The 15,059-nt window shown below is 45.8% G+C and overlaps 1 protein-coding gene across 1 annotated transcript in view; it reads left to right on the top strand.

Annotated features, from left to right (window-relative positions):
• Positions 1–1,077: 1,077 nt before the first annotated feature.
• Positions 1,078–15,059, top strand: part of LOC139300322 (BAH and coiled-coil domain-containing protein 1) — a 56,723-nt gene continuing 42,741 nt past the window's right edge. The window contains exon 1 of the mRNA XM_070923369.1: positions 1,078–1,249. Within this exon, the coding sequence (XP_070779470.1) occupies positions 1,078–1,249 (172 nt within the window). The remainder of the gene's footprint in view (positions 1,250–15,059) is intronic.

Genomic DNA, 15,059 nt, shown 5'->3' with positions numbered 1-15,059 from the left:
GAAATTGGTCGATGCATTGTTTTTCAATTGCCAGTTTCATGATAAATGGGTTATTTTGTAGTCTAAAGATTGTGCAAAATATAACATATTTGGTATTTATGCGAGTGTATATGTGAGATCACTGTAGTGCAAATCGTGTGAGGCGTAATGAGAGCTGGATGGAGCTTTTAAAGGCAGGAAAAAAACGCCTGTATCAACCCGAGACAATAGGACGAGCAGGAGAAGGCAGGCAGCGTTGTTCACCTTGAGATGTAGGCTTCCATCACCCAAACAGGACAACACACTCCCTCCTCTAACATAGCCAAGCTTTAGATAGTTGCAGCAATCACGATTTCATATAAATACACACATATACATGTGTGTGTATATATATCTCTCTCATGGTAATGTGCTTACCATGTCTTTTGGGGGAGAGAGTGACAGCTGGCAATTGCTGACGTGGTGGTTGAATTAATTGTTTGGATAAAATATAATATGAAGAGGAACATACAGAAAGCTAAAATGTGTCAATCTGCTCGTTGTGCCTGTGTGTGTGTGTGTGTGTAGAGTATGAAGTATGAAGTGCTCTTTTCTCCATATGATGCATATTAGGCCTATATCCCAGGCTGATCAATAGAGCTGAATGTGAGCCAGTTTTCAGTGGGCTGCTGGACGCCTCGCTGGTCGCTTCTATCTGCGGTGGATTATTTTGTGCCACCAGTTTTAGGTCGAAAAGGGTGATTTCTGCTCCATGCAAAGGACACCTTGATATGACAGAGAGGTATTACAGCAAAATCCAATGGAGCGGAACTAATGATTTGTTTTCTCTTACATTTTGATAGCACTGGACTGCACTGTCAGTGTTTTGCATCGTGTAATTCTCAACCGGGCTCTCCGATTGTCTTGATAATGAATATTTGCTGTGATTTTCTCCTTTTTTTGACAGAAAAGATGATCGGGGGCTACGTTTTTGGCTGGGGAAGCCTGCGATCGACTGAATGCAACACATAGATCTGAAGGAAAGGATTATTATATGGGTTGCATTTGATTTTCCTGACCTGCCCTATCCGGATTTCGGATTACTCAACATTCTTCGGAATGGAAGGACGGGATTTCGCTGCTCCGGCGCACCTCCTATCAGAGCGGGGCGCCCTGGTGCACCGAGCCGCCTCTCGGATCACTCCCTCGGGCCACAGCTCTGTGCAGCATGCCGGTCACTTCCCGCCGGGAAAATATTACCCCTCGCACATACCAATGGCTCCCCACTCAGGTTAGTCAAACATCTACGTGGGCTTTGTCACACAGAGAATTAAGCTACTGAGATGGTGTTTGTTCCCATAGCGGCAACATTTATCTGCCTCAAAGCTGGCTGTTGTTTCAAATGCTCTTCTCATAATGTTGCGCCATAAAGCCTGTTCATTTATCAGCGTGAATAACAGGCTATGGCCTGTTATGTGTGGTGTGGTACAAAGCTGATTATTTTGGCACAAAAGAGAAGAATAGACGGGGCTTTCTGTTTAAAATAAATGGTTGCTCAGGTGTGGCTGTTGACAGAGTTTCCCTATCCAAATATCTGCTAATAAATCATGTGGAATTTGATTTACACTAGGCCTGCCATCAGAAATTTTGATTAAGCTGAATCAACATTTATAGTTTAAATATCTCAAAGGTAATAAAGGCATGTTAGTTAAACAAATAGCCATTTGATAAGTTAGGTAAATGTCATGGTGTTTAAAAATGGCATTTAGGATCTGTTTTAGTTTGCACGCAGGAAGTTGGACAGAGCACACTGACACTGGCTTGACATTGGCTCTGGAGCTGAATCTGAAATGAGACTTTGTCTCTTCACGTTAAATTCACACCGGTGCCATCACTTGACAAAAAACCGTGGGCCATGCCCAGAGCCATAAGCAAGCAGGAGCTGGATGAACAGGTCTGCATGGGTTAACAGCGTAATGCTGTAGGAAGAAGAGCAATACTAGAAAATCCTTCTTCTATATTGGGCTTCAAAGTGTCTGGGTGTAAATGTGTTCACAGTGCATGCATCAGGTTTAACAAGTAACTTGGGTTTCTTGTGTACCCAAATGTGCACCTTTACAAACATTTGTGTCCAGGTAGATCAGTCAAAATGTACAACTCAGCCTAAAGACTGCTGGACAGAATCATTTAGAACAGCTGATATATATTTTTAAATATAGTGGTGGACACAATAAAAGCATAACCCTCCAAAGTATACAACCTCAGTAGTGCTTATAATGTTCAGTTTTTGTTGAGAGTGTGCTCCCTGATTTATGGTCCTTTTTGATGCGATTATGCGCTTGTTTATGTTAATGTTGTATTGGGTTTAATTAAATATATAACAGTCTTCCTAATTTGTCTTCACGAAAAGACAAACTAAATATATTTATTGCACAGCATTGTAAAGGACTGGCTCACAATATACTGTTGTTGCTTTTATTTTGCTCACCCATGTAAAACAAAAGAGATTTAAATAAGTCACAACAGTGGCGTATTGATTGCATCAAACAGTTACACTTCTGAAACAATTTCCTTTGAAATTATGTTAATGCAGCTTCCAAAAACACATGTTTATGATGCAGCAGCTGAGGAATTTTGGGTCACTGGAAAGCAAGGAATATTTAGCTCTTTTAAAGTCACTTTATGTAACGTATATCAGCTAAAATGGACTCAGTGTAGGTGGTTAAATGCAGTATCAAAGTAGCCTCTTACAGTGTTGTTATATTCTGCGTTACATTTTCTGTATTTACTTGTTTATTTATATGTTTTAATGTCTTAGTAAACTGGTCTACTGTAGGCAGTGTTGTGGCAGGCTAATCAAAGATATTTTTCGAATTCATTGTGTTTTTATAAAGATTCTGAATTCATTTGCAAAATCATGCTAAACATGAGGCATAATTAGTCATTCAGGAGAATTCATGGGCGCTGTTCACCATTCATCTCTCACCATTCATGTTTGCTTTTGGCAGTACTCTCACACACACACACACTTTTTTTTTCTTATACATGTTTTTGTTGAGAGCATGAAGGCTAATGCTGGCTACAGGGTACAGGTGCTCCCCCAACCAGATTTGGTGTTTCTTTTGTCGTATTGTGCTGCACCAACACGAAGACCTACCCTCCAAATGTCATCACTGCTCAATGAGCAGCACAGGTGGTTTATTGTTCTCCCCCAGTCTCATCACTAACACATGGGTGTGACTGGAGAGAAGTCTATATAATATCTTCAAGATTTGTAAAACGACTTAATTCTTTGCATTTCAGGTGTTTTATTGAATTAACGTGGAGAATAATTCCTCATGAGTTCACAGTGTATCTAAATCCCCTCTGGGCGCAGTTGGAATTATTTTGCTATTGTGCCCTGCTGATGTACTATCTTTGATTTATTATTTTAATAATATTTGAAAATGTCAAGCTTGTCATAATGCAAAGAGGTGGACGAGACATGAAGCATAATTCACAATTATTCATGGCATACATTTGTAAGATGGTAATTCATCAGAACAGCACACAATGCAAATTTATAATCCATGTGACACAAGAAAAAAGAAACAAAAAAAATATACCCTTTCAAAGGAATTTCTATTTATTATGTCCAAATTGAATATAAGCAAAACACACTAAGTATTTTGCTTTTTGCAATTTCATTATTTTCAACAATTTGTGGTCACACTATCAAGTTAATGTTTTTTCAGTTCACCTGAATGAATACAGGCCAGTCACACCATGTAAGAACAGTCAAATGCTCGTAGGTTGTCCGACCAAACTGGTCCCAGACTATTGTTTGTCTTGACTGGGCAGGTCGTTAGTGTCCCCTCAAGTGTCCCGTATGCTAGCAACATTAGCACAACTGAGAATGTTGTTTGCTGAATGTGTTGGATCCCTTCAGTTCCTCTGCACTTTCCCCCCGGGGACTAACTTGCACACTGGTTCACATGAATACTTTACAAAGAGCATGAATATTTCAGGGTTGATGTAAAAATGCATTCAGTGGCAGGTTTCTGATGTGGCTCCTTGAAAGGGCTCCTCTGACTTTGCAGAGGTATTTATTGTGAACGCTCCCTTCACCCTTGCCGCTGAAAAGAGTGATGGCGGTTGCAACACCCTCCCTTGGCATTGTTCCCTGCCGGGTTACAGAATTTCAACAGATTTTTGGGAGGAAATTTCTTTTCTTTATTTTGCACAACTGGTGAGTTTGGTTGTAATTAGGCAACTGCAGGCACACACTCCTGCCTTCTTGTCCAGCGAGCCATGTTAACTTAGAACCGGTAGAGATTCTGTCAGTGTGCATTTGCCTCTGTCCATCTTCACCTACTACGGGCCAGTCATTTGTAATGCATGTCAGGTGGTCGATTTATAGTTTGCACTTGCACTGCATTCTGGGAATGTGACATTGGAGCAACTTCTCTCTCCGCACGCTTGCTGATACAGTGAGACACAGACCTATAAACTCATCTAATGCGGTTTAATTCAGCCAGTTCAATTACGAGGACTTTGAAATAGTAATTTTATCTTCTGCTGGCTCCGGCGCAGACTTGGAGACAGTCTTCGCTTGGCTGTGAGGCTGGGATTCAGATGTTGGATAGTGTCAAAGTAGGAGACACAGTGGAGCTGTCTTTACTGCTGGCATTTATGGCTGGGGGCTCATCTTTCAGCCATATTGTTCTGATCAGTGAGCTCTGTCTGAGGTGTGGCTGTGTGAAAGCAGTGGGGGGTTCAGAGGCTGTCCACGGCTGAGCTCTGCTCTAAACACCCCATGTAATCAAAGGTCATATTTGTGTCATCTCGCTCACTCTGCCTCCCCTTCCTTTACATCTCCTCTGTCTCCCTTTCCATAAGCTGTCCTCTCTCTCCTCCCCTCCATTTCTCAGTCTCCTTTCTTTCCAGCAGGAAGACCCTTGTGTCTGGGAAGCGGTGGTCTTCCTGCCACTTCTGTTTTAGCCACCCTCCCCTGCCCCAGGCCATTGTTGCAGACCCCAGCTTTGTGTGTGTTTTACGGCTGCTGTTAAAGATAAAAAACAGTCCCTTCCACCCCCTTTATTGTTTTCTGGTAGGATGTCCCTGTCATTCCCTTGGTTTTTATGTCCTAGCTGGATATCCGAGCAGCTTCCCCCTTCAAAGGTTAGCTATGCTGTCTGCCTTCTCCCATTTTTTTTTCCAAAGGGGAATAAATAACTTTACTGAGACTTTTATTGAACGTCTCATTGCCGAAATATCCCATGGGTCTGCGGTTGTTAGGAAGACGCTTCAAAGACAAACACAGGTGTTTGGTGGAGTTAGCAGAGGGCTGGTTACAACCAGGGTCTTTTAAAAGAATAAACCTCACTAAGTGGGTGAGGGTTGTTTGTGGGAAGGGAGGCTTCTTCTTCATGGCCTTGTAGCTCTTGTGTTGTGAGCACTCACAGTTCGTACCCCTCTTCCCTTTGGCTTTACCTACCCCCCCATCCTTATTGACCCCAGACAAGAGCAGTGGCTGGAGTGTGTTGCGTGCTCAGCGTAATTATTTAGCTGCACCCAGAGCAACTGAAAGCCTGTGCCTGTCCTTTCTCGCTAAATCTAACACTTTTGTTAGGATTTGGTGAGAGAAATTCAAGAGGTGAAAACTGATATCTTGATTAACCCATCTTAAATATTACATTAAAAGGCTACTTGTATCCGGGAGCCACCGGGGTTGGAAGTACAGTGACAGAACGTGGGTCTTAGGCCAAGTTCCATTTGGCTCGGGCCTCATGCTCTCCCTCTCTCTTTCGCTCCAGCTCTGCAAAACAGAGCGAGAGCCTTGGCCTGTTGTCGGGCTCATTTGTGGATTGTTGTGAGATGACACGGTTCAGACGCGATGTCACAGGAGTTCCCCTGAATAGTGGAGGCGTTGCTTGACATCCTACACCTGGCTGAAATAGCACCTTGCCCAGTGCTGCCCGCCATCTGTCACCTCCCCCTGACACTCCCGCTGGAAACGCAAGTGACTTGCAAGGGCAGTCAACTGTTTGACTAAGAGTAAGTCCCTCACATATTTGCAAATACTTTTGGTTACAAAGGTTACATGCGCTCACCATGCTTCGAGTGGATTCAGACATCGGTATCATTCGGCAAGCCCCAGACTTTCCCTAAACATTTTATTTTGTCACTATTGGATCATCATACCAGGTGTTCAATAACTAGGCATCAAAAAATAAGTAACAGCATCTGGAATTCATTGCACTTAACTGACGGATTTGATGTTGGATAAATGATTGAATCAGTTCCATTTCTTTGCATTTCTTTGCTAATCAGCAAAACTGTCCACAGAAGGTGAAGGCTTAGACTGAGTGGGGAAAAAAAAAACTGGGGTCTGGCTTTGCGAGAGGAATTTGGCTAGTGAGTGGCCATGCTGCCACAGAGACGGGCTCTTCAAACAGACCGCCACCCACACTACACCGTGTGGCATGGTGCCACAGAGCCCTCGCCTCGAGCATGGGGCGTGTACACAGGACAAACACAAAGGAGACCCACGGGTGAGAGTGACGGGCAGGGTAATACCTTCCTGTATCGGATTTCAGGGCATTGGATTTCAAAACCTTCCCATCTATTTTTACACGTGACATGAGGAAGTGAGAAGTTGCATTAAGAATCCTACAAGGCTACGAAAGTCTTTTGTTCACTTCCCATGACAAACACACACACACACACCAAAACTTAAAAAAAGAAATAGCTGGACTGAAAATATATTGTTGCGAGATTGAATAGACTGATACATTTGCCCAAAGTCAACCACTGCCGTTTTGGTTGTGATTTGGATCTCTCTCTGTTTTGCTCTCTTTCTTTTTGCCCCCCCCCCCCCCCCCCCCCCCTCATTCTCCCTCCCTCTCCCAGTATCAGGCTGCTTCTCATCAGGCAGCCTCAGGCCCACCTCAGTGCATGGCCGTATTGCATGTGACAGCTGTTAGACATTATTAACGGCTCAAGCAGAAAATCCAGATTACTTGTTTTTTAATTTAAATTTTATTATTGTAATCGTTCAGTGAAAAGAACAAAAAAGGGCCGTTGCCCCTATTGTTGTTAGCAGATTTGTGGTCAGTGACAATACTGTATGTACATGAGTGTGTATGAGCGTGTGTGTGGTTATGTTTGGGTGGGTTTTGCACGCGCATGTGTGTGTGTGTGTGTGTGTGTGTGTGTGTGTGCTGGGCTGTGTTCTCCAGACACCCCCCACTAGAGCCGAGGCACCCTGTGGTTGGCTGTGAGGCCTAGACAGGTGCATTGTTAACCCTCTAACGTCTGAGTCTGTCCCTGCTGGATCCGCCGCGAGTGCTCCTGGCAGGATTTCATGCCCGTGATGCAGCTTGTGTAGCGTTCCCACTTTGTGAGTTTTAAAAATCACAATTATTCAACTGTCAGACACCAGTTTAGCGTGCAGGGTGCCTGTCCAGTTCTGCAAAACTCTAGTTTTAGTTGTAGCATTAACATGTTGTTAATGTATGGGTCTCCTTTTGAAAAGGAAGCAATTATACAACTCAGCAGTTGTTCATGGACAGCACTTCCTTTCTGTTCCTGTTTGTTTATTTTTATTTTAGATGTTCTGTATTCTGCTTCCCCATTTCAACTAGCAGACTATGATCCATAAATGTAAGATGGTATGTGGTTGAGGGGAAGGACTGAGAGCAGATAAACTCAAATAATGGGCGACGATTCGGCGACTGTCAGTGGAACAGCGGGGCGATGGTGACACAGTACCAAACAATGAGGTGTGCTGCTAAATATATGCAGAGATTTGCCATTAAATATACATGCAGTATGCCTCTCAAGGATGTGTCAGCCCTTTTGTGAGAAAACAAAGATTAGCATCAGGAATTCCATTTTAATAAGTCTCTTGGGACCATCCAACCAGCTGCCTAGTCCTCAATCCAAAGTGGACTTGTTGCTCTCTCTTGCTCTCTCTCTCTTGCATGGATTTCCTGTGCTCCTTCTGACATTGATTAGAACAAAAATCCTGCTCTCTCCCCCCTCTTCTGCTTTTTTTATTTTGTCAAATCACTGGTTTTACACCACAAATTCTTTTATGTCTACATGTTTTCTCTTTGATGATCCATGTCCATACCCTGTCCACTCCTCTTTTACATTCACTGTCCCCCATGTGTCTCAGACTGGGTCCCTCTCTGCCCTCCACCTCGTTCTGCAGTGGCTGTTTTTTGTCCCCTCTGCCTGGTGTGACCACTAGGCTACACTGCCTCCTCTCTCTAATACAGTATACTGTCCTGGGGATCTGGGGCAAATGACTGGCTCCTCAGCAACAGATGTGTGTTTGTCTGCTGGTGCTGCATGCATTAGCTTTCTGTGCTTGCCATGGACGGCCACTGACCTACCCTCTGGTGAATGTGGGGGAGGGGACAGAGCGAGTTTGTGTGTATGCACGAGAAAGAGGCAGACAGACAGACTGAGAGACAGAGAGGATAGCGACAGCAAACCTAGATGCACACTGTCACATGCTGTCATACACTTACTGGTGCGTTGCAAGCAGGCGCATACAAAAGGCGCGCACACGCACACACGCACGCCATACACACTCACACATCTTGCTTCCCAGGAGGCCGTGGGGCCAGTGGGACAGAGCAAGCTTGAGAGTCTAGTTCGTCTGTTTACATCTAATTATAGAAACAGGACTATTTCTGCAACCACTGCTCCAGCTTTTTTATATTCTTACGAGAGAGAGAGAGAGAGAGAGAGAGAGAGAGAGAAAACAAAGCTTTGACAGCCTTTTCTCACAATGGTGAGCGGTTATCTCATCCCCTCAGCGCTGCTACAGTCTGCAGGCTCTCAGTACAGTACAACAGGAGACGGGGGGGGAGGGGGAGAGTGTCTTGTAGCGTAAGCCCTCTCATCCTCATGTAACATGAATGTGCAAATTTACGAGAAGTGAGCAACGGCAAACAAGGCCATGTATTTTCCCCCATTAGCCTCACTGATACATTCCGTTGACAATGGCCCCGATAAAAAGAGAATCATTTCTTCACCCCTGCCCCGCGGGCTCTCGCTTCGACCCGGCGGAAAGTGCTGTCCATCAAGACAGTCAAAACAAAAGTAAGAGAGAGTTGATGTTGAGGATTAGGGTTGTATAAAATGTATCTAGCATTAAAGAGACAGGGCCAGTGTGGTAGTTAATCCTCAAGCTTGGTGGCTGATATCCAGCTGAGTGGCTGTTGTTAGCCAGGGGGGCCTGGAAGGGGGGAAGCTGTCAGGGAGACGCTGCGCTGCCCGCCGGGCCGCCTGGGGCTGCCAGGTGAGAGCCAGATCAGGGCAGGGTTGGGCCTGTAGGTCTGGGCCAGACAGGTTGCAGCCTCTTGCAGGTGTTTTCATAAAGAGCCCTCTAGGCGGAATGCACAGCCCGCTGGATGCAACCTGAGCCAGGTGCTCCCCATCCCCCACCCAAATACATAAACCACTACATAATGGAAATGTGTGCTTGCATACACCCAACCGCCACCACCCACCCGCTTTATTCGGAGACATGGCAGGTAAATTAATTGGCCGTGAGTATGTAACGTATATGCCGAGATAAAGGTGCGCTGTCTGGCCGAGGCGTAGCGTAACGGCCGTAATGATGGCTCCATTGTGTTGATGTTGAGGGGGGTAGTTAGCGGCACAGCCTGCGGGGCCCTTGCTTTAGGGCTGGATAGTCTCTGATTAATAGTGGGGAATGCTTTGAAGTGACACCCAAGTGCACCGGCTCACAGGCTAATAGCAATACCATCAGTATAGGGAGCGCTGCCTCTTCCTCAGTCTTCATTAGCTAACGTTTCCCCAGCACTATCTCGCCACGCCTGCCTCATCTACAGAGAGCCTTTAGGAGCTCTCAGGTTTTTATTTTTCCAATTGTTTCATGATTTCACTGTCATTTCTCTCTGTCACGTTTAGTAGAATAGGAGATTTTTTTTTTCCCCAATGGCAGCAGAGGGGGCGCCTTTACACGCAGAGCTCCACCGCATAGGTGAACTGTGGCACCGCCTAAAGACTCGCGGGATTGATGTGGCACAAGTGGGGACAAGGCTGGGGACTATTCCCAGGATCCATTTTGATCTCCCATACTGACAGACGAGCTGCAGCTGTGTGTGTGTGTGTGTGTGTGTGTGTGTTTAGGAAGCCGAGGTGGGGAGGCAGGGTTGGGTCTGTCAGCTGTTGGAGTAAAGTAAACTATTAGCGGTGGGAGAAGGCAGTGTTTCCAGTGAAGAATTAGAACCACTTCTAATTGCAGTGAGGTTGGGCTATGATTACATGCTGGCTAATGCACTGACAGACCTCTCACTTGGCTTGGCTCTCAGAACGCTGCTGAAATGGCTGAATGCCTTTTGGTTATACAGTATAATGGGAGGGTGTGTGGATGCACGTGTGTGTGTGTGTGTGTGTGTGTGTGTTTGCTATGTGTGGGTGGCTGTCTGTGTGTATCTGTGATGAAACTTGCTTTTCACAGTGTTTTTTTTCTGTGCTTTTTGCATGTTTCTGTGAGTTATGCAGTTTGCTTGCATATGTGTGTGTGGGTTTGTGTGTGTGTGTTTTCCGTGTGATAACTGTGCTCTGCTTGTTTCTTGAGTGCCTGTCGTTATTTGTAGAGGAGGCAACTTTTCTTCCCAAATCAAAACTCAGCTGGCGCAACTGTCTCTGAACAGTACGGAAGAAGTGTGTTTTTGTGTATGCATGTGTTATACTCGTGTGTGTGTGTGTGTGTGTGTGTGTGTGTGTGTGTGTGTGTGTGTGTGTGTATGCCCACGGGAAAGAGCAATCAAAGGAGCTGTGTGGTGGAGAGATTGTATAAAAGGAGTGAGAGAGGAAACAGAGTGGCAGGCAGCTGAGAGGGCAGCATGTGGGGGTGGACGGGGGGCTGATGCAGGTGCCTAATTCTACCTCAGCCCTGGGCGTTTTATATTCCATCCATCTCTCCACTCCTACATGGGGCTGCGGTGGTATGTAGTAAATCCACCTGCTTCAATTACAGCGCTGATTAGCAGATATATCTGTGACAGTAATCAGAATAATAACACGCACAGATGGATTTATACAGCATTATACTCTAAGTCTTGTGCATAAATAATCAGGTAAGAATTTTAAGAAGCTGTTCATTTTTCACCTCATAATTTTAATTACTATTTTTTTTTTTTGCACGTGGAACAGCTTGTTCTCAGGTGTGCAGACGCCCCCGTTTTGCGAGAAGCTCTGGTTTACTGTTTCGCTGGCGAGTGCTGTAAATCACGTTGCATTCCCAGCATATGGAATGACAGTTATGGGAGTGTATCTGCTATTTCTTCATCAGGCCCTTAGGCTCGTGTTATCTCTCTTTTAACTAGACAGAAGGGATACAGACATCATTGTGGTTTCTCCAGGGGTCAGGGGGTCAGAGAGAACTTTCAACACAGCTCCAGGAATTTTGTTGTGTGCATCTCTGCTGATTACTTCCTGGGTTAGTGATGGGTCATAGATACGCTGGAGTGTTTCAAGGGATTACATGAGAGACCTACAGGAGGCATTTTCCTGCAGGAGGGCTTTTGGAGGTCAGCAGAAGAGTATGGCTGCTGAGGGATCATAAATGGACTTGGTTGTCCACATGTGGATTCGTTTGCGGTTGTTAGGAAACAAAACAGGACACGTGTTCGGCTTATTTTGGTGATGTGGACAGTCTGTACCTTCCTGGCTACTGTGTGACAGACCGGTGAAGTATGAGGAGAGAAGTGGTCATCCTTGGTAACGGGGCATTACCAGACCAGAGTCGTCTGTACACATGGAAACTGGATGGATCAATACTGCTGGCATGGTGGAGGTGGAGTAAACTATGCAGCTGTGTGGGAAGGAGAGGATGGTTGGGCATACTGGAACATGTGATGGTGCTGCAGATGTTTGTTATTTTAGAGAGAGAATTTTATTTAAGCTATGAGGTCCGCAACGCATCAACGCCTAGCGCTTTTTTTGTTTTTTTGGTATGTGTGTGTAAATGTGTGTATCCCCATTTGACAGATCTTCTTTCAGAAAGTGGAGCTGCTTTGAGGATCGATACTGACACACTGTCTGCACACAGTCCACACACACACACACACACACACACACGACACACATACACACACTTTTACACTCACTGTCTCATCTGTCAGTTGACAGAGTTTTCTCCAGCTCTGTGGGTTCTCTTTCCAGCCAAGCAGATGGTGAACATTCAGAATGAAAGCAGATCCTAAGTCCTTTTGGATCTCCATCAATCCGGCAGTCTCTGGGACCGTCCTGCAAAGGGGCTCAAGTTTCTCAGCACTGACTGAGCCTTCCCGGCTCTCCAACCAGGCCGTAGTCACCGCCTTCCCTCCACAGCGCACATATGTTCAGTCTAACGGCAGTGCTTTTTAATCTCACATTCAACAACGGCCCACATTCACTCACAGAAACACGGGAGCTGAAAAAGGGCTGCTGACAGTTGCTCCCATTGCTCACTCCTTTTGCTCCCAACCATCTCAGCAAATACCTCAAAACCCAGCGGGGTGCCTCTGCGCTCTGCTCTCCCACATCCTCGCCCAATGTGTGGCACCCTACTGTGTGCATATAGAAAATGCTCTGAAGAGTTCATTTCCCTCGTCTTCCCTCATCTGTCTGTCCCGCTTACCTGCAGTAGCAGCTGTACCACTCGACCCTCCTCCCCCCAGTCCTCCACCCTGTGTGTTTTTATGTGACAGAATGAGCGGGATTTATTTCAGTACGCGTGCTTGGACCCTTTTAACAGGGCTGGTTTGAAGGCGCGCCGCTTTGAGGCCTGCACCACTCCTAACTGTAAGTGATTTTATGAGACGTGTTTCTGTGCCAGTCGGCCAGGCCACTGCGCCACAACCAGATTGGTGGAGAGCAATGGGGGGATGCCATTCCAGCACACACCATCTGGGAGTGTGTGCAAAGAGGCTGGGAGAAAGTGTGCGTTCTCGTGTATGTGATTCTGCACATATGTTTGTGTAGGTGTGTGTTTGCGTGCATGTAAAGGGAGAGAGGGAGAGAGGTGGTTAGCGCTGGCTGTGAAAGGGAAGAAAAAAAGTTTGGCTTTTCGAGGGAGGCCTCATACTGCCCCTGCCTGCGTCTACTGATTTATGAGCTTGTGAAGGAAATCTCTCATTTGTCGCTTTTCATCTCTTTCTCCACGTCATTCTCTCTCTCTCTCTCTCTCTCTCTCTCTCTCTCTCTCAATGGAATTTCCCAAAATCTTCAGCTGCTTCCAAAGATCGGAGAGGAAGAAAGAACAAGGGAGGAAGAGGGAGCTGCGTTTTCTCCATATCGGCTAAAACCATGTTGAACAAAAGGCTTGCCTTAGTGGATATGGTTTAGTAAACATTCATAGGTGTTGACAGACCAGCGTAATGTATTTTGTTTGTGGTAAGGATGCGTGTCATTAGGCAGTGTATATTCTCTGCCCGTAAATAATTCAAAGCACTTGTTACGGTGTTCCTACTACTGTGGTTTGAGCCTTATTGTTGGAAATAGAAAAACAAAATAAAACCTTGGGTCTGAATCAGCAACACTGTGTGTGTGTGTGTGTGTGTGTGTGTGTGTGTATATATATATAGAGTATATCTGGCCACATGCACACAGGTTTGCTGCTAATACCTGCTAGCCAGTGCATTACCGCATGGGGGTCACAGTCAGGTCAACTGCAGTCTGGAGCCTTAGCACGCGTGTGTGCGAATGTGCACTCATCATGTGTTTATGTGCCAGTGTGCACCTTACTCACTCAGGTGCCAGTTATAAATCTGCCTCACCCTTTCCTGGCCTGCTGAGGACACAGCAGGAGCGGTTGAGGTTTCACCCTTTTTCAAAGTGGGGGAGGAGAGAGGAAAGGGAGGGAGAGGGTAAAGGGTTAGAGGGGAAGAGAGATAAATGAGGGAGGGGGCTTAATGAGAGCCCTGGTTCACATGATTATGGGACTGGCTGATAGAAATCAGGATCTTTCTCAAAGAAGTCAATTAACCCCCTCCCCCGTCCCTAATTATGCATGGATTGCTCCATTGGCTCTTTACTGATAGGGCTGCTCAGCTCAGCTCAATATGCAGACTCATGCTGCCTGAGTCGACAAGGGGTTGGGTGTATTGTGAGAAGCATTCGTCAACCTTTTTTTTTTTTCTTCAGAATCTGCTGGCAGTCTGCTTTAAACTCCAGGTTTTCCAAAGCCATTAGTTATCCCCAACCCCCTCGTCTTTCTTCTCACCTGACAAGCTGAGAGCCAGTACCGGGCAGAGCCAGGAGGGGGCTCCATCCCAGGTGGCCTCTGGTCATTAGTGCATTAGAGGCTAGATGATGGCTGAACTCTGTGGTCAGAGTAAATAAGTGGTGTTGTAGAATGTCAACACGACCAGGCGGCTCCTTCACAGCACCCAGTGTTGACATAACTGCTCTCTTATCGGAGAAGTGCAAAGCCCAGCCCCGCAATAGAACACTGTGCCAGAACAAATACAGTAAGGAGATAGAAACCACACTCTCCAACACACAAATCCATTTACACACACACACTGGCTGTGAGGGAATGTGTCGCATGGTGAAAGCTACTGCTGCTGACGCTGGCATCAGTATGGCACAAAACAATGCATAAGTGATAATGCAGGACTTTACAGCAGTCAAATACAGTCAAGTTGAGGTCCTAGCGTTGGCTGTTCATGGTACCAGACTGCCTGGTGTTCATGTGAGCTCATGAAAATAATGGGGTGTTTAGGATCTCAATAATCTGGGTAAAGGGACCTGGACTCTGCTTGTACTGCTAAACCTGGCAAAGAATGAAGGCCAGGCTGACAGTCATGAGACGAGCTCTGCCATCGGGCTTAAGTGAATGAGCAGTTTGTGGAAGTTGCAACCATTACTTGTGTGAGTGTATGTCAAAGACAGAAAGGTAACAGAGGAGAGAGGGTACAGAAAGAAAGATGGCGGTAGTTTGCTTTTCAAACCCTTGTTTAAGTACCTGTGTCACATCTGCTATTTTTCTGTGTCAAAACATTTCAGTAAGCCCTCTTCCCCTCATTGCCTCACATCACCCTAATAACTCTTCTTTATTCTCCTTCCCTGTCTCTCCCCGTCCCCCTCTG

This window comes from Enoplosus armatus, chromosome 17, assembly GCF_043641665.1.
Source record: "Enoplosus armatus isolate fEnoArm2 chromosome 17, fEnoArm2.hap1, whole genome shotgun sequence".
Taxonomy (NCBI): Eukaryota; Metazoa; Chordata; class Actinopteri; order Centrarchiformes; family Enoplosidae; genus Enoplosus; species Enoplosus armatus.
This window is presented reverse-complemented; position numbering and strand designations above follow the sequence as displayed.